Source organism: Phalacrocorax aristotelis, chromosome 2 (assembly GCF_949628215.1).
Source record: "Phalacrocorax aristotelis chromosome 2, bGulAri2.1, whole genome shotgun sequence".
Taxonomy (NCBI): Eukaryota; Metazoa; Chordata; class Aves; order Suliformes; family Phalacrocoracidae; genus Phalacrocorax; species Phalacrocorax aristotelis.
Window position 1 is genome coordinate 70,838,707 of NC_134277.1, and position 26,816 is coordinate 70,865,522.

At 45.3% G+C, this 26,816-nt stretch overlaps 1 protein-coding gene across 5 annotated transcripts in view; it reads right to left on the reverse strand.

Annotated features, from left to right (window-relative positions):
* Positions 1–4,123: 4,123 nt before the first annotated feature.
* Positions 4,124–26,816, reverse strand: part of PHACTR1 (phosphatase and actin regulator 1) — a 314,482-nt gene continuing 291,789 nt past the window's right edge. For all 5 annotated transcript variants that reach the window (XM_075084044.1, XM_075084041.1, XM_075084042.1 and 2 more), the window contains 4 exons: positions 22,709–22,770; positions 14,691–14,831; positions 11,235–11,311; positions 4,124–8,996 (listed from right to left, as the gene is read on the reverse strand). In XM_075084044.1, the coding sequence (XP_074940145.1) occupies positions 8,981–8,996; positions 11,235–11,311; positions 14,691–14,831; positions 22,709–22,770 (296 nt within the window). In that variant the 3' untranslated portion in view covers positions 4,124–8,980. The remainder of the gene's footprint in view (positions 8,997–11,234; positions 11,312–14,690; positions 14,832–22,708; positions 22,771–26,816) is intronic.

The window sequence follows — 26,816 nt, forward strand, 5'->3', positions numbered from 1 at the left end:
TTTAATTTAAAAAACCCTTGCTCTATCAATAGGCAGGCCCCAGAGCTGCACAGATGAGAGACAGAGATCTGCTTTCACAGAATCACAGCACGGTTGAGGTTGGCAGGGACGTCTGGAGGTCATCTGGTCCAACCAACCCCCCTGCTACAGCCAGTTGCCCAGGACTGCGTCCAGACGGCTTTTGAATGTGTCTCCAAGAAGGGAGACTCCACCACCTCTCCGGGCAACCTGTGCCAGTGCTCAGTCACCCTCACAGTAAAAAAAAAAAATAAATCTTAATTTTACTTAATTTTACTTAAACATTTCAGTGTATGTGGGATGGATCCTCAAGTGCTGCTCCATGTTAATGTCAGCTGAAGTTTGTGTGCAGCTTTTTCTGTTTCATGTACAAAGAACGAACGGAGTGTTTCTTTAATGGGGTGCATTTATTTCTTCTGGGCTGTGCTGAAGGAGGGAAGTTCTCTAGAGAACAGATAGTGGTTTAACCCCATGCTGCTTTCACGGGTCTGGTCAGAGGTGATTGTGTGTATCTTAATGGGTCCGTTTCCAGGCTGTCACTGTGGATTTGAGGGATGTAGTTTATGGAGGAAACTTAATGAATTCCCAGAAGGCTGCAAGTATGAATCTGGCTAACTTATGCTCACTTAATTTTTGGTGGTGTCTGCTCAGGTGAACATAATGCTTTAGGTTAGAGACCTACATCCCAAGAGAGCAGGAGAACAGCAAAATGTGAGCTTTCGCTCTCCCCAGCGTGTGACGAGCAGGGTGAGGTTGAGGCAAGATACTTTTGAAGTCCCAACCTAGAGCAGAGTCCACCATTTGGGAAGCCTTGGTCTGTGCCTCCAGCGACGGTAACCAGCCAGGGGTTTGGCAGATGTGGCTAACAGTTGCCCTTTGACCACTTGAACTAAAACACCGCAATACTGGCAGTGTCCAGCTGGGTACTTGTAGTGGGCTGTCCAAGTTTGGTCATTTATCTACCTTGGACTAATAGTTCCTTAGGCAGAGTGCTTTGAAGTTGCACACAGTAGAGCCTCCTAATGAAATCCCTGGTGAAGTTAATGTGGCGACGGGCTTACCTTTGCTGTTTTTTCTGTTACCTCTACGCTGTTGTGGGAGGAATATGGTAACAAGTCATCTGATGGTAAATTTTTCCTGAAAATGAGATATTTTATCTTTATTTACATTATTTCTCCTTGACTGGCAGAGTACGTAGCAGCTTGCTGCATGCTTGTTTGTTCATATAGAACTAGCTGCTGAGTATGTTTGAGATTTTGTTGGTTATTTTTCTCCTGTTTTCCTCAGAGACAATAGGATCAACACCAAAGCATTCACTTCAGAGAGTTCGAGAGCTCCCCCCCTCAAGCCTTACTCTGCCAAGTATCTTCATGGGCTTTACAAACAAGAAAAATAAGCCTAATTTGGTCCAGTTCTCTCCTCAAGCAGTACTTTCTCTCTAGAGAGATTTAGAGCAGTGCCACATGTCTGTGCTCTCCCATGTTGCACGTACCAGTTCTTTTCCAGCTGATGTCCAAATACAATGGAAATTCCAGATGAGAAAAGTAATGGCAGATGTCAGAGGATGGTGCTTGAAAAATGATGGGTGATTTGAATTTTAGTGAGAGGCTGGGGAGTATGGAGACAAAAGTGGCTGAAATACAGTAATTCAGAGGCTGATAAAGTAGCAGTGATAGAGGGCAGGTCTCTGCGGATCAGCTTTCATCGCCCTGTGGGATATGTGGGACAACTTCACTTGAAGATGTCTTTCTGAACACCAGAGCCCCTAACAAATTTACTGAAAAGCCAAGCTTTCATTCATTCTGCCACTCGGAGGAATTTTGTATGCAATTTTGTACAGTTTGTAGGCAGCGCTTGCCAGCATGGGCAAAGGGTGGCGTTGCACCATCTGCGTCCTGCCCTGCCAGTTGTTTTAACGGGTGCTGGCGATGCCCATATGCAGCAGCAAATGGCTCACACTGCTCAGGAGTAGGGCGGCCGCTTTGTCCCACGCAGACCAGCCGACTGGGCGGCCGGGGCACGGCCACGCTGTTGTTCCAGGCTTAGTTGCCTGGAAGCCTTGTTCCAAAGCGCCAGAGGGAGGAACGGGGGTGAGGAAGATGACGGCAGAGGAGTGTCACCCCCTGCCTGTGCTGGGGGCCCTGAGCCCTTAGCCAGGCACTGCCAAGCAGCAAAGCGTGTGCGTGCGCGCGTGGTGGTGCGTCTGGCGTGCAGGTGTGTGCAGCAGGTGGGTGCTCTGCTGGGCTCGTCCCTGGCAGCATCGGCTTCCAAGGCCTTTGCGGGATTGCTCAGTGGGCTCAGCATGCTTCCCTCTTCCTTCCATCCCCACCCCGCCCCTGAAAAATGAATCCAGATGCCTAGCGGCCATTCTTTCAGACGGAAGACCGGCTCTCGGGCATGCGTGCAGACGTGTGTATGGATCTAGCTTTTACATTCTGAACTGGTTGCTAAACAGATACGCCTGTCTCCTGCCTCTCAGGGTTCACGTATCCATGTATGTAAAAGACGCTAGCCAGATAGATGTTAAAATACAAATTGTTGTATCTTGCGTCCTGTTAACGGGGAGTGCTGCAAGAGGGTGGCTGCAGGGTGCGCCTGGCTGTTGCTTGTTCCTGTGGGCCTGCGCTCCGCAGTTTTTTTCTGAAGAGGCTTGAAGCAGCTGGTGAAGGCAGCACAAACGCTGTTGCTGAGCTGGTCGCCGGGGGCTGCCTTATTTAATGGAGAATTGATGTCTTTTTTTTTTTTGAGCCCTCCTCTTTGTTTCCTGCCTAAAGATGGCATTAGATTGCAATTTGATTGCTAGTAATTACATGGACTTTACTGAAGACACACACACACGGCTCTTTCCTTAGACTGGTTTTATGAAATGCCTCAGTTAAAACATGAAATCCCCCACTATATAATGATGCTACGGAAGCCATAGCTAGTTGTTGGGGAAGGGGATCTTTAGTAAAAAAAAATAGGATTTTTTTGTTTTCTTTTCTGCATTTATTTATCCAAACCTCAGTGGATAGCTATAAACTTGCTGGCTGCCAGAATGGAAATATATACAAACACACCAAACAAGGATCGTGAGGAGGTCAGCGCAAACTTACCCAAATGGAAACAAACAAGCAACAAAAGCCCAGTACGAGAGTTTTGGTCAAACTGTGTCTCCGTATCAGCAATGGAAAGGAGCAGAATTTGGTCAGTTAAAGTATATGGACCTTTCATTTTTGTGAAATTGGAAGCCTCTGTGTGCCTCAGGGGAGGGGAGCTGCTCCCACCTGCTAGTTCCAGTAGTTGCAGTGAGGATGCTGGGTGCCAGTTATTTCTTTGGGCTCAGGATTTTTGCACCATCAGTTATGAAACCTAAACAGGCAAAGCAGAGCTGTTACCTTCCATACGTTCTGCAGGCGGCTGGTGAGACTGAACGTACATGCTTATTCTCACAAAGAAGGTTGGTTTTTTGGTTTTTGTTTTTTTTTTTCCCCTCCGCTTTTCCCTACGCAGAGACTGGTGTTTGTCACAACCTGAAATGCTGCACAACCTCTGAGGCTACCTGGGGGGAAAAGATGAGGGGAGGGGAAGATGAAAAGGTGTTAGGAGAGTAGCTGGATGTGCAGGTATGGCTGCTCTGCTGGACAGCAATGGTGCTTGTGCTGTTAGGTACTGCCCAGCGGCAGTTTCTCTAACCACAGGGTGTTGCACGTTGGGCAAAGGCTTGCGGGCAGGGAAGGGAGAGTAGAGGTCGACAGTGCTGCACGCCGACTCCGGGCAGCACTGTGGTGAGAGGCGGGTTGGTTGGTTGTGTGCGCGTGTGTCTAGTGCTTGCTCTCTATTAGCCTGGTGTTGGGTGCGGCCTCAGCAGCTGAGGTACCAGCCCTCTTTCTGTGCACCCTTCGCTGAACCAGCTCACAGAGATGGTACTAGTGGCTTGGCCGATCCAACGTCCCATCGATCCGCTCTGGGAAGGCTCGCTCTTCTGCCTTGCTCCCCGCCGAGGCGCGGGCACGCCGTGGGCGTGCACGCTGTCACTGCAGCTGCCAGGCTGCCGTGCCGAGCCCGGCCGGTGGCGGGAGGGCTGGCGTCCTCGGCTGCATCTGTTCGTTATGCTGTCAGTCACTGGGACAGAGGGTGACAAAATACACAGGCACAGGAATGCTTTTTTTTTTTTAAAGGAATTTTTTTTAAGAAACTGCATACATCAGAGACAAACAATAATTTAAATACCATGCAGCTTCAGTATGTACAAAAACTAGGACATAGAGATCCAGTTTAATTTTTTTCTAGTTATTTACATTGTTTTCATACAGCCATAATCTGTTAAATTACAATACTGGAAGAGCACATGATTGACAGCCACCACACTCACTCCTATACAAAGACAAACTATATACATACACTTGGATATCAACTGGAAAATGCAACAGGTGCAGGAGTAACTGGGGCACATGGGAATGCAGGTAATGTGCCCGTCGCCTCCTCTTTGTTTACAGAAGTTGTTCCAAGCTTGAGCAGACCGAACACCTGGGAAAAATCATTTGTCCCCTTTTTCTTTCCTGACTTTTTTTTTTTAAAATTAGCCTAGTCATCTCCCATGGCTATTTATACAAAGTGATATTATTTGCAGGCACGGTAGGGAGCCCCTGTTCATGTGTAACTATGGGTTTCCATCTCGCCTGTTTTTTTTGAGTGCAAGCTTTCACTGGCATGTTGGAAGTGCTCCCCCTCTGTCGGTTTATAGTGTTTCCACTGTACAGACGGCACTGTAGCAGTAACGAAGGGTGAGTTTGGTGAGTAGCTGCAGTGATGACGAAGTGCTGTGCTTACATAGAAGTATTAGGCTGAAATATATTTGTGTAATGGGCTCACTAAATAGCTTCAGTTAACATAAAATAGTTAAAAGTCTATTTTGTCCTTCCCCCCCCACCCTTCTCTTCTGATTAGCCCGCACAAGGAATTGTCTAGACACAAAAGCTAACCTGAGCCCCGTCCCAGCGCACCTGCAGCCTAAAACTTCTTCAGCTTGCAAGCACCTAACCAGTGGGGCGTAGGGTGGGGAAAGGCCACAACGCCGACCTTCCCTGTTAGTCATAAATCCATCGCCAGGCCCCTACGGCCTGCTGCTGGCGAGGGGGTGGGTGGGAGGGCGATGCCACCATCATGTTGCCTCACCATCGTTTTTTTTCCCCAAACAATCAGAACTTTTGTCTAGGCATTCTGGAGTTGCTTTTCTGATTCCTGCCACCTCCGCAGACCCTCACCCCGTTCTCCACCTCATCTTTCCACAGGCTGTAGAACAGATGTCACAATACTTGCACATTTTAAGTATGAGTAACCCATCAGGATTCAGGAGATTGTAACCAAAATGTTTTTCTTCCTTGACGCTAGAATATTATCTCCATTATCTGCCCTGGAGATGGATGATCGGAGTAGCCATTTTTGTTCTGTGTTGCTTTTTCCATTCTCTAAACCTGATGTAATTTCTTTATTACTACTATTAATCTCCTCCTAATATGAATGGGGTGACTGGTGTTAACAGAGTCTTAGCAGGAATGCCATCATCTTTATGTGACAACATACATAATCCAGGTCGAAGGGGCGAAATCATGACTGATTGTTGTTTTTTTTTCCACCCCCGCCAGAATCACTACTACTTTGCCGTGAGAGCGATGGCTTTCACAGATGAGAAAAACAAGTGCTCAAGAAAACAGATTTTAAAAAAAGAAAAAAAAAACAGACTAGCTGTTCCCCAGCCTGCTTGCAACTCCCCATGGATGCCAGAGGTGGGCATGCAAAGTGAGGATGCGCTGCAGTGTTCAGGCACTGAAAGGTTGTTGAAGACCGCCTCGCCAAAGGGTAACTTTGCAAAATACCCAGGCTCACTGAAGCTAAAACCACCTGAAGTGCCAGGTCTGTGATGGTTACTACAGTGCCAAACACTTTATATGGCTTCTTTCTCCTCCTCCCTTTTCAGTAATAAGCTCTACTTGCAAACAAGGCGAAATATGGCATTTCTTCCACTGTGTCCTGGTGTCTGCTCAGCCAGGAGTTAACATCATGAAAAAAGAGCAAGAAAAAGAGAAAAGGAAAAAACGTTGCCAGCGTGAGCCTTGAAGTCGGCAGAGCACAACAACTTGCTAAGGGAGCAGCAGGGACCCACCTTGGGCCCATCCAGATGAAGGCAGGGTGGTGGGGAAGGTCTGGCCATCACCCAGGACTTGGCTGTTACGTGCCTCCACCAGAGCCCAAGGGTTTATTTAGGCTACCAGCCAGCAGGCATGGGCCCTGCTGGGGTCCACTCCCAGGTGATGTGGAGTCATATTGCTCCAGCACTGACAACAGCAGTCTGCTACTTCCACCTCTTCTCCATTTTAATCATAAAATGGAAAAAACCCCAAATCCAAATCCCTCAGCTTTTCCTCCCACCAGCCTACTGGTTCCTGTGATTTCTGTCACTGCTGCTCCTTAAACGGGCTCCTTCCCTTTTGCACTAAACCTCTACGCTAACAATGCCAGGGCAGGTGTGGGATCTGTACTAGGAACATGAGGGCTTGCTGCTCTTCAGACAGCCGTGTTGCAGAGCCCTCTCCTAATGCAATGTGGGTGTAGTCAGAAGCCAGGAGTTTTGCTTTCCCTCTTTAGAGCTGTGATGAAGCCTTGTTATGAGTGCATGTTTATGTAAATGACTTTAATAACCCCAAAGCAGTGTATTCCTGGCTAGTAGGTAAGTGCGCTCTTTGCTGCACTGAGCTGATAACATTGCACATTAAAGGCTTCCACCACTGATGGACGTGTATCTGAAGCAACTGTGAGCTGGTGGTACAGGGATTGCTGTGTGTTTCTTCAGAAAGCGGTACCTGGTCCGGGAAGTGCATCACAACACAGGCGTGCTGCCTCAGAAGTGAGGCACCAGAAACCAGCTGGTTTTTACTTTCCTTTGTAGCATCTTCCATCCTACAACAGCCAATTATTTAATGGCTAATACTCCATAGGATTGCAAGGATGAGAATGAAAAGCTTTCGCTTGTCTCTGATGGAGAGCAAATCTGTGAGGTATCGAGTACCACTAAGCGTAAGTGGCGTGCGTTAGCCTCACTGCCAGTGGTGTTTGGCAGGCTGGATGCTAGAACAACCCCTTGGTCCTTTAGCTTTACCCCTGCGACCAGAGGCATGAGGCAGAGGCCTGAGAAGAGGCAGGCATGTTGGCACTATGCAGCATTGGCCATGCAATGCTTACGTGCGAGAGGCTTCTCGGCCCGCAATCGGTAAAGGGGAATGTTAGTGGAGCATGGGGGGAGGTAGAGAGGGCGCACAGAAGAGTGGATAGATACGTGGAAGACAGCAAGGAAGGAAAAAAAATAATAATAACAGAAATAACAACATTGTAGTAAAAAACTTTGGCCTCTCTGTTCAAACTGTCAAAGCAAAATAGCTATTGTGGAAGAAAAAAAGGTGTCCTGAAGTACTAATCTGGAACGTCTTACAGTAATGTTGCTACAGTGCTATGGGCCAGTGGCCCAAAACATGGCATAATAGTTTCTTGCTAGAGCTGGAAAGGAATCCTAGACATGTTTGCCCCAGCTTGCTGGCGTTATACTAGTGAAGGGCTTGATTCTGGGAGGTGCTGGCCAAAGTTCAGAAAAGCACTTACATGTATTCAGCTTCAATTACGCTTGTCAGACATGTTCTTGAATGCAGTGAGGCTGCTGCATGCTTACTTAGTGTTAAGCACACGCATAAGTCTGCAGGCCCAGAGTGACCAGCTCTCTGAGCTCTACTTGGTCAGTTTGTGTCTTAAACAGCTATAATAAAAATAAATTAAAACCAAAACGGAACAGCCCTGCATTGCTGTCCTTACGCCTCAGCTGTGGGTACCGGTGACAAGTCTCACCATCCATACCAATGCACCAGACTCCTTTTGTTAGGCCAGGTACCACAAGCTGTCATGCTTTTCTCAGTATGAGTTTAGGATCAGTTCTTGAAACACCTGATACAGAGAGGACAGATATCCCTCATCGAACCTTCCCCCCCAGCTCCTCCTGTCGCGTGTCCCTCCGCAGAGCAGGTGAGAATCACAGCCTTTTCTCACTGCCGGGCGCGCGTTGGCTCTCGCACGGTTGCGAGGCTTGGGTGTAAACACAAACTACAAGCTGAGCGACTGCCATGCAGTGACCATGAAGAGACGGGTTTTGCTTTCTTGTCCTCAACATTCTTGTCGCTTACTGCTGATGGGTTCACCACTGGGTTTAGAAAAATTATACTTGAAAGAGTTGAAAAATAGACAGTTGCTAGAACGGAACCAGCCTTCAGTAGGGAGTTGTGGTCTTACAGGCGATGCCTTTTTCTGTCTGGGAGCTGAACAGTGCCTATTGCCTGGCCATGAACTTCTCCAGGGAAAGAAATGCCTTTCTAGTCAGGTGATATATACCGACGGGCTGGCCTGTAGAGGAGTTTTGCTCCTTCTCCGTCCTCATAAGGTGCTCGCAGCCTGAAAGGAGTGTTTGGTATAAGTGCTTTAGTGCCATAGGTGACGGTCTTTTGGAGCCTTCACCCAGGCCAGTGATTCCCTGAACACCATCTCGGGGCTCTCTCGAGTTGCTGACAGAGGCTTGTCAGGATGAAGGGTGCCCAAAGACGAAATGGATGCACCACCAGCTGGGCTTGAACGTGTATGGCAAATCCACATGCCAGGAAAGTCTTAATAATAGATGCCAAGTCTTGGCACGATTCCCACCAGGGGTATTTTCTGTCACTGAAGCTTGAACCAGCAGGTCTGATGATGCTGCAGTACCCATCACATGTAAATACAATTTTCCTTTTTTTTTAATATTTATTTTTCTACTCTTTTTTTTTTTTTTTTAAAAAGGCAGTTCAGAAGATTTACATTGTACGTAACAGGGAAGTGAATAATACCAGCACTTATGGTTCCGTTTAGTTATGTTTTGAAGACGGCATAGTAGTCAGGTAGAATTGAACTGCTACGGTCTATGAAACCTAAAACCCAAGGCGGGGGGAGGGGAAGAGAAATAGTAAGATAACATCCTCACATGCATATGGTACATAAAAAAAAAAAATAAATTGGAGAACTAATTGCTGCAGTGACACAGTCAGGCAGCACTGACATCAGCCACGCTGGCACTGCGGACCTAGAACAGACACTCATGCTTCCTTGGTCCTTGCCAGGCTCACAGTTCTTAGGCATGAGCTGACTGCACTAAAACCTACCAAAGATACGAATATGCTTTGGGTCCATCCTACCAGATCCCTGGGTGTGTTATTTCAGATCAGCTAGTCCTCTTTCAGACCACACCATGCCTGATTCCACAAAAATTGTCTGGTTCAGCCAAACCTCGTGCTCTTCAGCCAGAAAGATTTATGTAAAGTTCAGGTATGATTATCCCTTAACGTCTGAGGCTAAAGAGACAAGTAGAGCTAAAATGGCTACCCTTTCCGCAAATACACCCTGTGTTGGGCGGCCTGGGTTTGTCAGCTCTGCAAAGGTTTTTTTTTTTTTAAAGCTTTGATTTTTCACTCTGTCATGAATTAATTAATGTGTCCCACTAGTAAAGCAAGACTCATATTCGTTGCTCAGCTCATGCCACTGCTTAATGACATGAATAGCTCATTACCTTGCTAATGATTTTATAATGGTGATTTATCTAAGTTTGTTTAAGGGAATGACTCTATTTTGTTTAAGCACGCTTCATTCAACTGCGTATTTTCTGAAGCCACTTGTCTAACCAGTAAGTCCTGCTGAACTTCAGACAAACCTTTATTCCAATTTCTATTAGGTATACCTTTGAGTAGACCTGGCCTAGACTTTGTGAGTCAAAGCCACTTGGTGGCTTTCAAAAACAAACTGAGTCACCACAGAGGGTCACTGCTCACCCCAACACTGGAAGAGAAGCAAAATACTGCCCAGAAACCTGCGCAAGCCAAGTGGCTGGAGAGAATTCTGTAAAACTAAACCAGTCTCTATGTTTGTGGGATGCTAAAGGCCTTGTGGAAATCAACGGAGCTCTCAGTGGAGCTCAACTCCTTGTAGCAACACCCCCTTTAAAACAGCCTCATCCTTTCTGATTTGTCACTGCTCTCCTGGAGGAGTGAGCCAAATGTCCCTTGAAGGCTCAGTTGCCAGGGTCAACAGATCTAGGCCAACTAAACCTCTAAAGCTTCTTCCAGCCTTTGTGCCTCAAAGGCTTGTCTCTAGCAGCGCTCCGTTATTATGAACCCCAGTGCAACCACCCTAGCACGTGCTACGAAGTAGAAGGGAGATCGTTTCTGCAAGGGAATATATGCATAATACATGTGGTGAATTTTAATCGAATTATTAATTTATACACATAAAAATCCCCTAATACAAAATTAATTTTGCCTTAAGCTTTTCTGTATTTTTCTTGGAGTATTAACTGCATTTTTTATGAGCACCTAGCTGATGAATCTATTAATACAAGGGCAGCTCCGGTTTTGCACCAGACCTCACCTTCACTTGCCTTCAATACCTAACACTTGTCTTTAAATCTAACAATGAGTGAGGGTTAACATTGATTTGCAAAGGCCTGACTTCAGCTGAAATGCCTGGGGTTCAGCTCATCTCAGCATCAAAGCCAGAGCAGACTCAGCACAGGCTGTGTGAGGAGACACACCCTGACCTGCCAGCATGCCTCGGCTGTGGCCTGTCAGAGAGGAGGGTTGTTAGTTTGGGATCATGGATAATTCATTCAGCCTCTACCTTCTTAACTAAAAAGAGCCTAAAAGTGTGAAAAATAGTGCCTCTCTTATAATGCCAATCTTGCTATTTCTGCACTGCATCGCTTGTGGCAGGATGCAGAGGGCAGGACTGAGAGACCTGTGGGATGTGTGTGGTGGGGTTTGAGCGTACACATTCATACCTTGCTGTGTACTGGCTATGCCAGAGTTCCCCGTCCTCCTTCAGACAGAAACACTATTTACTTTTGATATCAGAAGAACAGACATGCAGTAGAGCATGATGACTTAAAAAGTAAAATAAAGGGAAGTTACAGTTTATTAAACAGATGGCACGTGCCTGTATACTGCCATGTAATGAGGCAGCATGAGTTCATCTGTGCAAGTCTCTTTTACAGCCTGTAATTCTAAACGTTGCTTAGACCTCATGGTGTGTTTAGTCGGTGTTGGGGAAACAGCTGTTGGGTTGTGTTTTTTCTGACAAGAGTATTCATTGATAGTCTTAAAAAATTAATCTCAGCTTACCTTGTTAGATGCCTACTTAATTCATGAACTTCCATTTCAGTGCTTTTAAATTCATTAAGCTCTTTTCGAATGGCTGCCTGCAAAGGACAAATAAACTCATAAATGTATAAATGAGATCAAAATAAGTTCACTTTGTTCTCAAAACAGTATATTAGAAGTGAAGCAGATCGATAACATTATCAGAGAGAGAAAGAAAAACCATAAAAGAGACTTCAAAATGTGAAAAGCACCAGAGATAAACATGTTCTAAATCACATAAAGGGATGAGATAAATGCTTCAGTGGAATGGCTCAATTTTGAAAAATGTATTGTAGACAATGCAGATACAGGCCCCATTCTGGCTTACTATGTAAACACTTCCATGTAGAAAATCCTAATTAGAATAAGCATGAGAAAAAGCCAAAATTTGCACCAGAGTTTCTCAAACACTGCGATCTCTTTCAGAGCTGGACTGTGAGTAAACTGGGCCTGGATCCTGCCAGACTCCTACTTGAGACGTCTGCTGCCTTCATGCGGTCCTGAAGTTACCTAGAGTGGCTGAGCTCAGCTGGGAGGAAAAGAGGAATGCCTGGCTCCCTGCCACCCGCTCTGCCTCGGGCTGTGCTCCTCTGCCCTCCTCCTCCTCCCCTGTGACCCAGCCGTGCCATTTACTGAACTGATTCAGTGCACAGATCCAGCAGAAAACGGCCACAGGTGGTTGTATTCAGCACCTGCAGGACACCAGTTACCTACAGCCTCTGCAGTTTGTCCATGAGCAAAAAGAAAGCCATGGGTGACGGGCAGGAAGAGAAAAAGAATAAAAAATAAAAAAAAAAGAAAAAGGGGTGACTTGGAGGGACTCAGCTTCGTGTTGGAGAAGGTGCTCAGCAGAACTGGCTCAAGTCCCAAGCCCCAAAGTCAAAATTTCTGGCAGACCTGTGATATTTGTAGCTCACAAGTTGGTTTCACTGTGAGCGTACAGAGAAGATGTGTGAGGCACCTGCTGCAGCAAAACGCTCCCACGGGCCCAAGATGTGTGCCACTGCCTTTCCGTGTGATGCTGAAATCAGCATCAGCGGCTGCACATGGCTGCTCCAGTTGGCGGTATGCGTGTCTGTCAGGAATTTTTCTCAGCGAAGGAAATCTAAAGTAGTACAAACAGCATGAGCCCGAAACAGGGCTTTTGCAACAGCCACTGATCCAGTCACCAACTACCTTTGCCTTGACAAGCCCGAAGTGATAGATTTTGTGAGCGTGAGCTACAGAAAAGGCCCCTTGTGCTCTTCCTGCAAGCTTTGGTTTTTTATTTACCTTAGAAATGTCTGTCAGGCTCTGCCTCCATCTATCAGGCCAGAGCGATGGCTACGCAGCAACTCAAGGGCCTACCTTCAGCAGACCAATTTGCTGCTTAAGTGACTGCGAAAGAGGCCACCCGGGCTGCTGACTCCCACAAGGTCTGAAAACTATTCCCCCCTGCATCCCTCATCTGTTGGAGAGCCTTGAGAGTGCCCTTTTTATTCCTGTAACAGTCAGACCTGGTAAAAATGAAGTGAGACTGAAGGCAGTTCCCTACATCCAGCTCACAGAGCAAGATTTACTGACAGACAGAAAAGCCCATTACTAAAATCTATCTTTGCAATAAATCTAGCCTGTGCTGACCAATTAAGATGGTTATTGAATCAAAACTCTGGAAGAAAATAATCTTCGATAGGATGCTGCAGCTTTGTCAGACATTTCAGAGGTGCTCCCAGTTTGTCTGGCTATTTTTTCCAACAGTGGACACAGCGGTGGGGAAAAGCAGGTCATCTGAGTGGCAGAAATTAGAATACCACCCATATGACGCAAACCCAAAAAATAATAGATCTGCTTCCTTATGCCATAAAGGGCATTAATATTAGAATGACAAACATTTCGTCTTCTCCAGGTTTGCTTAGAAAAAGATCATTTGGAGAACTTAAGCCCTCTCCTCTGTGTATTGACTTTGCACATGCAGTATAAAAAAGAAAAAGTTACCTCAAAGTACTTTGCCTTAATATGGAATTCTTTACCAGGCTACATTTAATAGTGGTATTTAATACTTGTTCTTTTCACAGACACAGCATGAGGAAGGACCTCTCTGGTCACTAAATCTTCTCCCTTCCCAGCTGAAGTCTCTCCATGCCTTTCATCCTGGACAGGGATCTCTCAAAGGCTGCAGAACCAGTTGGAGATTTATTCCCTCTCTCATCAACCAACTGGGAGACTATAACTAAAGTCAGTTGAATAAGATCTTGTCCAATGTGGTTAGGTAAAATGAGAAAAGCTAATTTAACCCAGTATATTATGGTCTGTGGACAGTCCAGAGGAAGTTGTTGGGTTTGTTTTTTTTTTTTCACATCAGTTTATGCTACATTAACTTATCCAAAGCTAAACTGAAAAAGCGCTCTGTGAAGGAGAAAGCCAGAGGTCACAGAACTATACACGTCCTTTGGTTAACTTATACAAGTAGAACAGGTTGCCCTTTCCTCTGTGAATAAAACCAAGAGCACCATAAATGAGTGGCATGGCCGGGAATCCTGCTCCTGTCTCTAAACACTGGACATCACGGTTTCCATCGCTGCGTGAGTCCCACAGCACAGAAACAAGTCAGGTACCTGAAAGTCTTTAAAATTACATGGGCATCATAGAGTGATACATGGATACATGGGAGCCACTGATCAGCATCATAGTCCTCTTTTCTTACAGTGGCCGTAAAACATTGAAGTCTTCTTCCTGAGGTACCATTAAGACTCTCAGGATATGACTGTCACAATTTGCCAGCAATTTAATTCCTCTGCCACCAGTGCTGCCACCAGACACACGGCTTAGTGAAGTCCCACTGGTACTCAGAGGACAGCGCACCCGATACCAAATACACAGCTTTTCTTCATCTGCAGGGCTCATGTGATGTCAGTTTAGTGCTTAAAATACTCTGGAATGGGGCAGAAATCCTGAGTCATAACACACTAGAGAGAAGTTACCTGGCTTCGGTTGGAGGAGCTTTTGCCAATTATTTGACCTGCTGCCAGTTTTGCACCCAGGCCTGCTCCATCCTGGCACAGCAATTCTGGCAAGTGCTGCTGTCACACTGCTCTGCTCGGTCTTGCAGGGGCTCTCAGCTGGTGGCATTATGTGGCAAGACCAAAACCAACAAATAACAGGATTCAAGACCTCTCCTCAAAGGGCTTGATATTCTCCCCTCTCTGTTTAAGTGGTATAATGCTGTTAGGCTTGCTCCTCGTTTCCACACATATAGGAGCCTTCTTGCCAAAGATTTATGACTCAAACAACAAACTTTGTGAATAGGAAGAAACCACAGGTTTCTTCCCTTTCCCTTTCGGGAAGGGAACTCAGGTGGAGGTTTATTCCTTGATGGCCGTGGGACCTGTGGGACCTGAGGGATGCCGTGACATGCTCTCGCTATTCAGGTCATGGATCTCCTGAAGTTGCTCCACTTACTTTGTCGGCGGCTGTGAGTCGTGTCCAGGGTTTGTCTGCCCTCCTGTCGTAGTCCTGCGCGTCTGCCACTTCCACGTAGTCACTGAAGCGGATGAGGATCTTCCTCTCACGTAGCTCTTCTACTGTGGGCCTTTGACTCAGCTGCAGGTTTGAGGAAGGAGTGGGAAAAGACATCAGGACTTCACTTTTTCCTTGCAGAGTGCTGCTTGGGGATTTACTTTACTACGACTGTCGTTACAATAATAAGAGGGTTCAGACATTCCCTGTATCGTTGTTTTTATCAACCTTTCACAGAATTGCTACTTGGGAGATAACCTCTTGCTATAGCACCTTGAATATCACGCCACCTTGCTGCTAGAGCAGCCCACTGTTGCTCGGGAAGCAGTTGTGGCTGGAGCCCCTAATCCCTGGGTGAGGTTGGTCCCCCCGGCAGAAATAAGATGTAATGCAATAAAGTCTCCTAGTGCACTGATGTCTCAAGGAAGAGACGAAGACCACAACACAACTTTAAGACTACCTGCACAGGCCGTACACTCTCCACCCTGAGAAGAGTCAGGCAAAGGCACCGAGTGGATCCTGCCCTGAATTATGTGCAAAAGGTGACAAACAACTTTCCTTACCATTCTGATATTCTGCTGACTTGTCCTTACCTCCAGAAAAGGCAGGCAGGCTGATGATGACTATTGCTCGTTGAACTTTTCGCTGTATGCTGCAGCTCAGTTTTGTGCCACAGTGTATTTAACAGTTTACACTGCATACTACAGGCCAAGAAAAAAAATTGCAAGGGTGGATTGTATCATGTCAAGAAAGCGTCTTCATTGTTCCAAAGCATTTTTTTCAAATTCCACAGCAGAATAGGCAGCCACAGCCAAAACTCCCCTCTCCAATTAGAAACAGTAGTGTGCTGGTAGTCCACGTAGCGTACAGCCAGTTATGTGGCTAGGGACAGGCGTTGGCTTTCAGGGATCAATTCTCACTGGAAGCACAGCATGGTGGCTAATGTCAAAAGCAATTACACAAGTGTTTCTGAAGAAGGTGCTACATATATGCGTGCATGTGGCTGTATGTTAGCTGCAAAAGTTTCGCTGTTAGAGTGGAATGTTTGTAATCATGATATATCAGAAAAAATAATATGCTGCTAACAATTAGCTAGACAGTGTATCATGCTGTTCCCACTCCCTAGAAATAGGTGTTTTGCAATACTTCACCCTTGAGACTAGGGAAAGGTCTAACTATTCATGAGATGCTAAAGACACTATTCTGCAAAGGTAGTTAGGCTCCTGGATCCTGACACGCAATTCCACCTTCCTCCCAAAAACAAGTATCTCAGGTCCCTGCATTTCATCTTCCAGGGAGAATTAAGATTCAAAACAGCCAGGATGCTAAGTGGAGGGTGAAAAATTTGCGAGACTACGAGAGAGAAGCACATGCTTGAAATCCCACCTTTCTCCAGCATTTGGGTGCTGATGCAAGATAGCTCCTCCCACCCCATCCTGCCTCTGGACTTAAATCCTTGTGTGCTTGTTCTTGGCAAGGGTGGTTGCCTCTCTCCCCTTTTCAGAAAAGATGCTTGCAACTGGAGGTGGCAGTGGGGCTGCTCTCCTTGCACAGACAGCCCTGAGCATGCACTCATGAACTGGGTTCAAACACCTCACATAGAGGGTCTGCAGAGCTGCACTAATGCCCCGCCTGTGAGATGCTCAGGGACAGGGATCATGTCCTACGCCTCCTGGCTGCAGCCCAGCCATTTGGCACACACTGAAGGGAGAGAAGTCCCGCAAAGAAGGGGTAACCGGGAGCACAACTCTGCACTGCCAGGTAACGCCCTTGCCTAGGACAGCTGGCATCAGTCAGCTCCTTGGGGGTTTGAAAAAGAGCAACTCTAAAACTTCTGGATATGGCAAAAATCCTAAAACCAGACAGTTTTCTCATGCCCACCTTCTTCTATGGGAGGCATGAAGTTTCCTGGGGTGAGCTGCACGTGTTTTGTCATGCAACATTTATAAGCTTCCACTTCTTTCTTCCAAGAGTTTCCCAAGAAAAGCCCCATTTTATATACCCGTGTTCAGGCCAGCCAGACTCAGGTCAGCCAAAAAGCGCATATGCAGTGAGGTTAGAAAGAAGTGTGACTTTCTGAACCCAGACTACAGGTTTTGGGGACCTTTTCTAAGTAAACAAAATGCATATACAGTATGCATATACAGCACCTTTTCTTTTCACAGACACCAGGACAAACCTATCTGTGAGCTGGAGTACCATGTCAGAAAAGCCAGAGGGCTTTTCTGTAGAGTAGATTGAAACATGCATAGATTTTAAAATGTTATTTTTTCACTCTAGCAGAAGAGAATTGCCTCTTCAGCCTGCAGCCCTGATACCTCTGCCTAAGTCACCTGCAAGCCAAATACACGCTGCAGTTAATAGACAGGCTTTGAACAAAAGCAAGCAAACTAAACCGCTATACCTTGCTTGGAGTATAATCACAGTTACGCTATGAGTGAGGCTTCTCTCTGACCTACAACTCATCTTGAATGTGATTTCAAATTGCTAGGTTTTTCTAGCGGCCCTAGTCCTAGGAGCTGCAGGTTTGTTAGTGCTGATGCATTACTACTCAGACAGCACAGCAGAATTTTGCTTCCAATCATTTAGAATCTAAGCCCTGACTATGGGAATAGAATATCTTTATGCTGAAATAATATTATGACTACACCCCAAATTTCAAAGATAAGGGTGAGATGTGCATTTTTCATTCTTAGGTGACGCCTGGATGTAAGAGAGACTAAAAGCTGCTTCTTCTCTTCCTCTAAATTCATCCAACTATTGCTGTGTATTATTTTTAGCTGCGCTGCCTTTGTTTCAGAAACCTACAACCAGTGCAATTTCAGGTCCTTATACACCCCATCAGGTGGTGGGCAGTGTCTCCATCCCCACAGAGCAGTTGGAGCAAGTGAAGCACAGAGACAGAGTACCCAGCTCAGGGTGACCCAGGAGGCCCGGGGCACAGCTATGAACAGGAAAAAGATGCATTGAATTTTGTGCCAGTGCCCGGACTGTGAAAGAGAGTCCTGAAATCCACAACTTATACCACAGTGCATGTATATGCATAAACCTACATATATTTATGCATACAAATACACTCACAAAATATTCAGTATATTAAACCAAAGTGCTTATCTAATCATACTAAACGGAGAGACAACCACACTGAGTGGTTTTCTAAAAGCAATTAATTAAAGCTACATTATTTGAACAGTTAACAAACTGCCCTGCCTCTTTCTCATACCATTGCTAAGATTTTCTGTGAGCTGCTAAGCATGAGGGCCTCTTAGTATGTCTGGGCTACCCAGAGCACCCTTAACTCTTAGATAGCGGGGAAAACAGCTTTGCTAACAGACTCTAAGTGGCTCCACCGTAGGTATCACTGCAATGTCTGTTCACGATAAGGGCGCAGCTCCCCTGAGATCTCACCCTGGAGTTTATTTTCAGACCTGTGAGCGCAGTCTCTTGGGTCAAAATTGCTTAATGCTACACCATCCTTCTTGGGCAACACCTGAGAACGAGCTCTGCTTCTTCTACCAGGCAGAAACAATAGGGCATGTTGGAAACTTACAGTAAAAGGACACAGTCAAGGACACGATGCAGTTGCCTGCACAACGCAGTGGTGTTCAACGTGGGAGAAAGGGATCTTACTCACTGAGCTGGACCCGTGTTTAGTTAATTCTGTTAATGTCAGAAGGATGTATATGCCTGGACTTTTTCTGGGTACACATCCTGGGCATATAGAATCATAGAATCATTAAGGTTGGAAAAGACCTCTAGGATCATCGAGTCCAACTGTGTATCTATTTGTGAAGATTTGTGAGCCGAGGGAGCAGGACCTCATTATTTGAGTGTGGACTAGGGCAAAAAACCCTTTTTAAGTAAATGGATTTGTATGAATGCAAAAGCAGCGTAAATGAGGACAGGACTTCCCATGTCTTGTCACGGGAGGTCAAGGTTTCCTCTGTATATTCTGGATCACTGGAGATAAAAATGGGCACGTTTCAAGCTTCGATACTAAGGCAATTTTCAAGGGAAGGTTTAACACAAACCCTTTTGTTCTTGGCTTGAAATGAAGCAAACCCAAGCACCACCACCAGGTAAAGCGGAAGGGGACGCACTCTTGCCAGTCTGGTCTTGGGATTTAGTCAAATGTGAAAAGCTGAGTTCGCTCTTCTTTAGTCACAGTGAAGCTCATTTTCTTGTCACTTCGTTGCCTGCTTTGTTACCTCATTAAAATGTTATGGTTGTTATTTAGGGAAGAAACCAAGGTGAAAAATTACAGATCCTAACTAGCAGCACATACAACCCCCTCTCTCCTTCGTTCCCCACCTTTTTGCAGTAAGATACAGGAGCAGGATGTGATGAAAATGCCCCGAAGACCTTTCCCTCTGACTATAAACACAGTTTATCCAAATTAGCCGCTAACCTTTTTCCTTCTCTGACCTTTTTTCCCCCGCCTTCCTTTCACCCCCTCTGATGAGTCCCACCTCTCTCAAGAGTTCATTATTTTGAACAGCCTGTGCTGATGCAAACCAGTGGAGGTCAATTAAAGAAAAGATTGAACAGCAAGACATTTCCCAGTGAGGCACCAGCTTGCTCTCCAGTGAACAGAGAGTTGAAGTTGTACCGGAGCAGGAATTTAATGGTAGCAAATATTTCAGATTATTGCATGGCTTTTAAGAAAAAGGCATACCTCATCACTTTGGTTGTTGTTATTACTACTATGAGATTTTTTAGTTTTGGAGCTAGAACTCTGCTAAAATTAGCTACTGACACTGGGGAACAGGAAGCAGTAAACGGCTCTGGGGAACAGGGACCATGATGCTATTTGAGACGAGAGAAGGTAGGAAAAGAGAAGTTTTATTCCTCTTTGCAAGTGATTTGTAACGTGTTCTGTTAATCCAGGCTATGACTCTCCCTCTCTAATGGAAATCCTCAGGGGGAGTTCAGGCTTGTGTTAATTGCCTTGGTGTCCAGCCAAATTCAGCACAGTTCAGAGGATAAATTCTTAGTAGCAATTCCTAGGGGCCCAGATCTCCTCATGGAGGGCACCCGCCTGCTACACTTTTCCCAGAGGGCCTTTGCACGTTAATATTCCTTGTGGGCCAAGACCAGTGCTCAGAGAAATCCCCTCCTAATCCACATGTCCCTCCACTCAAAGAAAGTTGCTCGGTGGGCCCCGAGGGGCAGGGAGAGGGAGCACAGGGTGGTTGGATGGGCAGAACCCATCTGTGGGCATCTCAGATGACAGGCAAATATACTTCACCTCTCCTTCCTCGGGTAGGAGGGACAGTAGCTACAGAGAAACTGTCCCAAGCAGCATTTGCCTCCTTTTTGCTCTTTGAATGGCAGCTATTCCTTATCCCCAGTTAATTTGGAGTTAGATGAGTCTGAGAAGATGGAAAGTGCTTAAAGGGGCAGCTTGCTATAGGTCACCTGATTTTTTTTTTTTAATTTTTTTTTTTAGAAATTGCCTGTCCAGATGATGAATTCAACTGGGTATTTATTGCTGACTTTAATAAGGCATCTAGACCTAGCAAGGTAATCTTACTTATTACAGCATGTCATGTTACAACTTATCATCATAATACTCTAACAAAATGTCAGTGCTGAAGGAGTTTTAAGAACAGCTTTTTAATGGATGAAGCGGGTTGTTCCCTTGGAGTTGGAATAATGCCACCAAAAAAATTGCGGACAGTAGTAATTTCTATATTGCAAGGTCAAAAGTCTTTTCAGCAACTTCTGCAGAACCCCCCTCCCTTATTACCAGCTACACGCGGTTACAAGGAGGCAATATGGCATACTTTGCTTATGTTGAATTTAGCCTGTAGGCATGTGTGTGCATTAAACCTCAGCGCAAAGAGAAAGGTCCACTGGGCAAAACACTTGCCATGCTCAATTAAACTTCTGCTTGATCTGAGGTTTAAAATCCTTCGGTAATAAGACTTCAGTACAAATTGACAAAAGGTGCCTGCTACTCTGCTGTAGACACAACGACACATGTGGGACACGCTCATGAAAGACAGGGCTGGAGAATAACAACAATTTTTGCAGGATCCACAAGGTGGTTAGCAGTTTTAGTTGTTATCTATCCACTTGCACACTTCATTCACTTCTTTCCTCTAGTGGTTTCTAAGCTTTTATAACAATATGTTTGGTAGGTGAGAACAAAATTTGTTTTTAGACCAGGCCTGTGGTTCTTTCATTAAAATTACAGTGTGTCACCAGAATGATTATAACATTTTAAAAAGATGATCAAAATCAAACAATGTTAAACCCTGTTGCTACCAACCTCATAAATGTGTGGGAGAAAAATCTTTACTAGGCAAGACGCAAAAAAAGGCTAAAAGGAATGTGACTGGGAATGGGAGTATGAACATTGAAGAGCCAGCTGCCAGCGGCTCAGACTAATGCTGCTCTCACCATTGTTCCTACTTAAAAGTGCAACCCAGGCAAAGAAGGAAATCTCATAGAAGATTGCTGAGGTTTCAGGGAGCAGGCACTACTGCAACGCTTAGCAGCCTGGGCGTTTTAGTTCAGCAAGCAGCTGTGGCCTCTGCCTGCAACAGACAATTCATGTGCTTTGTACCTTTCCCACAAAACAGCGGAGGACGGGAACTGCACAGTGACAATGCTGGCTGGGTTCGCAAGCCTCCATTTCTTAGGCAGCAGATTGGGTATGGGTAGCTTTGTTTTTTGTCTATTACAGCGTCCATCAAATGGCATCAAGAGTTACACTGGATTCCTGTACGTGTTTACCCTCCAATGTACAGGGAAATTGAAAGCCTGGTAAAACAGTATTTCTAGCCTTTGTGCAGCATCTAAGTCCTATGAAACATCTGCAATGCAGTTAGGATCTTTTCTTTCAGGCAGTGCTATGAGGGGATGTGAGACCATCCCTGCTATTGTTGTTAGGAATTTAAGTTTTGGGTTTTTTTTTTAAATTAGAGCTCTCTGGGCCACATTCTTAGCTCTTGCAGACAACAGCAGTGTCCCCCCATTGGTGATGGAGAACTCTGCTGCCATTCAAATAACACGAGCTGAGAATAAGGTGTGAGATTTTTAACCAATAAAATAAAACAATCCCACTCTCTGAATGTACCCTTTGCATGTGTATTTAGGGCCCTTTCCTTGTCATTATTTATACCCTGAAAGTTTGTGATCCCATAGGTCAAAAAGACTAAGCCACCTAAAAATGTATGGGAAGGGGTTGGTGGTGCTTTGCAAGTGTGTGAAGTTTTTAAGGGGGCTTTCTCCACCTCTGGAGACAGGAAATATGTCAGTGGTGAAATAAAGTTTATAACAGGATAGATTGTTGGCTATGCATATTGGGGCATCTGTAGACATTTACACCAGCTGTGGAACAGAAAGTGTGTATCTGAAGTGATCGTTCTTCAGTTTTAAGAGTAAATGACTTTCAAATGGGAGGAAACCCAAACTATGCTGTTCTGTTCATCCTTCCCTGCCAATACAAGATTGTTTTTTGCACTATACGCCATTTTGTGAATGCTTGTCTCTATTTAGTTTAAATGCCTCAAATGAAAATGACAATCTCCTTTTCCAGAAAAAATTATTTCCCAGTTTAATGCTTTTTTATGTGGAATCCTCAAATGCAATCAGCAGTGTTGTAATGTGCTCTCTCTTTGTAATGGCTGCAGAAGCCATTACACATACAGGGAGCAGGGTTAGACCAACGCTACGCTCTGTGTCCTTCACTGTTCAAAGCTCCTTCTGTTATAAAGACTAGATCTTTTGTCCAGTTTCAAAATGTTACCAACAATAGCCTGCAAAGCGCTTCCCTTCACTGTCTGTGGACTTAAACCCTATAACATAGGTGATTTATTTTAAAGATTTCTTTTAAGACTTGTTTCACACTCTACTTTTGAAAATGGTGCTGGGGAAAAGGAAAAGGGCAAACAACTTGTGCAGTAGGGAAAAAGTTACAGTAGTGCCACAATAGGATCAAAGTTACTTCTCACCTTACGTGTTAATCTTCTCTTTATCTCTCGTTTTTCCTCCTGCTCCTCTTGCTCATTCCGGGCTGTAAAAGATTTACAAGGATCTCAGGCTGTGGACTCATCAGGAATGCCCACTATGCAACAAAATAAACTTCTCCATCAGCATATTAATGTTTCAGGACCTCTCTTGTGCGCAGCATGTCCCTCTGGGGCTGGTGAACTTCCTCGACTGGTAACTACTGCACTTCTTCACACACTTCACAAAACATCTACAGCCTCCTTCCTTCCCTGTGTTGACACCTCTTCACATGTGTCACTTTCTAGAAGGGCCAGGCAGCAAGCCAGCTCTTCAGAAACCGTCATCTCCCCTGCCTACAGGCCTGGTGGCCTCAGGGGGCTTAGCTATGACACGGTCAGATTCTGCGAGGCTGCGAGGTCAATGGTTGGAAAAGAAACACTTGCATTTTTTTTTCCCCACCTACAGAATAATTTCTCTGCAGCTACTCTTTGGAGAATGGAAAAAAAATTCAGAACAGGGGTGACAGGCAAAATCTGCAACTTCCCATGACCTGAGCAGAATGTCCTTCCATCATGAGCCTTCACAGCATCACACTGGAGCATAAAAGCACATCCTAGGGCAATTCACTTTCAACATTAAGCCAAAAGGTCACGTTACAAGTACTTACTAGGGGAAGCCTCAACCATTTTTCCTCCAGAGGACGATAACATTTGACTGTACTAACCTTTCTTCGACTTAGGAGCAGGCTGTCATGCATGTCTTTCCACTGTACTTTACTGAAAGTCACTAAAAGCCCAGGTTTCTAGGTAGGCAGCTCCTCAGTCAGTTAGGATCCATTTCCACTGCTTTGTTAATGGCTGAATTGCTCCCTACTCCAATCATGCCCATGCATAACAGGTGTGCCCCTGGTGTGATTTTGTTTTCACTCAGCCAGGAATAACTATCTGCAGGGGAGATTATGGACTTCAAAGGCCAGTTTGGGATAGGTGGATTGATTTAAATTCTCCAACCTTGGACTGAATTAAACCCAACGGGGAATCCCATGTTCCTCTCTGCTGATCCTGTGGGAGAAGGAGGCACCCCTGACAGAGCAGCAGTAACAAACTGCCAGCCGTAACCTCTTTAGCCAGGAGAGCACAGGTCAGCACTCCCACTAACCAACTGGGACAAGCCAAAAAAAATATAATCCTAACCCAATGGAAGCCTGCCCACAATGGAGGAGATACAGCGTTTCAAACCAATGCATTCAAAATTGGAGCTTTCCCCACATATAAATAAGACTTAAGGTTCAGAGACCACAGAAGTCTCTGAGCAGCTGAGGAGGGCTGGGCTGGAAGCCAGGTTTCTTGCTGCTCAGGACAATAGAGCTGCCAGGTCTATCACAACTGCTCACTGGCTTCAGCCGGACTGGGAAATCTCTACCGAAGTGGACAAAGAGCCAGTCAATGTTATGATGTTTTACAATATGTTTCTGATCTTTAAATATCATTTTATCAAAAATACTCCTTGTATTTTCAGGAGGAAGGAAAATGATACTGGAATAAAAAGAACAGAAGACAGCAGGGAGTCACAAATGGCTTTTTAAATGATAACTGGAATACATACACTGATAAATATATTTTTCCTCTTTCAATGGTTCCTGTCCCTGCTGGGCTGGACTCTCTTCTAGCAATTTTGTTCTTCTCTTTGTGTCTCAAATTTGGAGGAGCTGGTCCTGCAAATGCCTACTCTCGGAAGCAGAGCCACTAATAAATCCTTGTAAGATTAAGCCAGAGAGACACAGCGCTAAACAGAGCCTGCACAGAGTCAGGGTAGAACTGCAAGCAGCCAAGGAGTTATGTGTAAAACTTAGTTATGGCCATTCATTTTTGTACTTGGCGCACCATGTCTTCCCTTTCTCCTCCCTTCTCAGCCCAGCCACCCGCTTCGGAGACAGCCAGGCAGGCTGAAGACCTCGGTCGGGTAAAAGCCAGGAATTAGGAATACATTCTCATCTGAAACCAGAAAATGGCTGTTTTAGCTGTTTCTTTGAAGCTAATAAAGTCATGCCAGTCTTACAAAGCTACAAAACTGTTGCTTTATTTTCTCTTCTGTGTTCAGGAGATGCTGTTTCTCTAGACCTCTGTGTGTGTGTGTGATTTTCAGGCCTGATTTCTGTGCCAGTGTGAAATGTCCCCCAGTACAGCCTGAGAGCCTCAGAACCTACCTAACCCTCACTTTTGTGAGGTATTTGTGCAAACCCAAATGTGCCAGGCTGACAACTGAAGTACTCTGAGAAGTGGCATGGGGATGGTGCGTGGGGGGGATCCGGGCATCCTTCCTCATAAACTTGGCCAGCAAGCTTAACTGCGAAAAGTGTTCTTTAGTCTTCACACTAACCCTGCAGGTCTGGACTCCTCTCACTACGTGCCTTTGACTTAAATAAGAGCCAGTGAATTGTGTATACTTCAGTGAAGGACCCTTCAAGCACCGGTGTCCATGTTCTCAGTTTCTTTGCTGTGGCTGCTGTAATCTTACTGTTGGTACCCACAAGTACACTGGAACTTGTGCAATGGGCGCTTTGCCCTTGCAATTCAATGAAGCTGACCATCTCGTAATTATTGCAGTAGCACGGAGCTACAAAGTGATCACTTCATGCATTAAGACTGGATGTCCAACTGCATTTTGCCTCATTTCTTCCCATCAGAACGGGCAATAATGTGGTTACACATGTATCAGGAACGTCATGGGACCAGACATGACATTTGCATCAAGGAGATTTCAGCTTTAACTGCAGAGGAAATCCTATTTACTCCACCTGGGAGCTTGCTGTGTTTTCTATTTTTTTTTTTTTTGTAGGTGTGTGTGCTAAGAACCAGGCTTTTGCAAATAGCTTGACCTGCTTATGCAGAGAATTTACACTCTTCTCATTATTGCTTCCTATGTCTCTTTTTCTCTAGGCTCCATTACATTTGTTATAATTCTTCTTCACAGAAGTCTAGGGAAAGGACACCAAGTGATGCTGTACAAACAAAACACTATTTATATTTACTTGCTTATGAGTGGAGCATTTTTATGCTCTCTTTTTTTAAAATTATATATCTATTTTAATTGTTTGTTCCTTTCCTACTGTGCTTCACCAAAAGTTGAGATGCCTTGGAAATACCACATTACTTTTTCCTGTAATTATGAACTCGTTTGTCTACCAAGACACACATGTTTTGGGGCAGATCTGTCCTTAGGAACCAAGTTAAAAAAATTCCATTTAGGAAATACAATATAGTTCTGGGTTCAGGGTAATATTTTCAAACACATCCCTGTTATTTAAGAGCCTTTATTCAATTCAAAAGGAAATCAATGTGACTCGGGAGAATTCCTCTGAAATGTAAGACATCTTCAGGTCGCTACGTGACTGCTGTGCTTGGCAATGTGACCTTTAGGAACCTCTGCAAGGCACCCAGTGTTGGAGATGCTGCCTCTCTGCTGATCCAGTTCGAACACTGCTGCCAAAGCAGCTGCCAGAGACCCCCACCTCCCCCCAGCCACCCTCACCAGTGCCAGGTGGTGCATGACACATGTTGGGTCATGCTGGTGGCAAGTCCCGGGATAATAACAAGAGCTGCCCAGAAAACTGGCCTCTATCCCTGCTCGCCCGAGCCTGGCATCAGTCACGTTGCAGGTTTCCCCTCCTCCAGCTGTTGCGCTACCCCCTCCCCATGAGACAATCACACCTGGACGTGCCACCTGTTTCCCCAGTTTCTGCCCCTGACTTTCTCCAGCTGCCAGGCACGGGAGTTAGGAGCAGACGGTAGGAGCACAGCTACCAAAAGGGGGCTGGCCCCAAACAAATGGCTTTTCTGGCAGCCTTGGGCTTGCCCACGCTGCTCTGCTCTCCGGTCTTTTCTCCTCTTTGCACTGACAGCGGTGTCTCTCTCTTTCTCTTTGTCTGCCACGTGTAATAATATGAACAGATGAAAAAACCCTGCTGAGCGTTAACACTATCATTAACTTGCTAGGAATTTGATTTTGAAGTATTTAATCAATCAATTCTACTAATTTTCAGATAATTAATCTTCTGCTACCACATTTTAATGATTCTGTACAATGCAGCTATTTGAACAACAAGAGAAA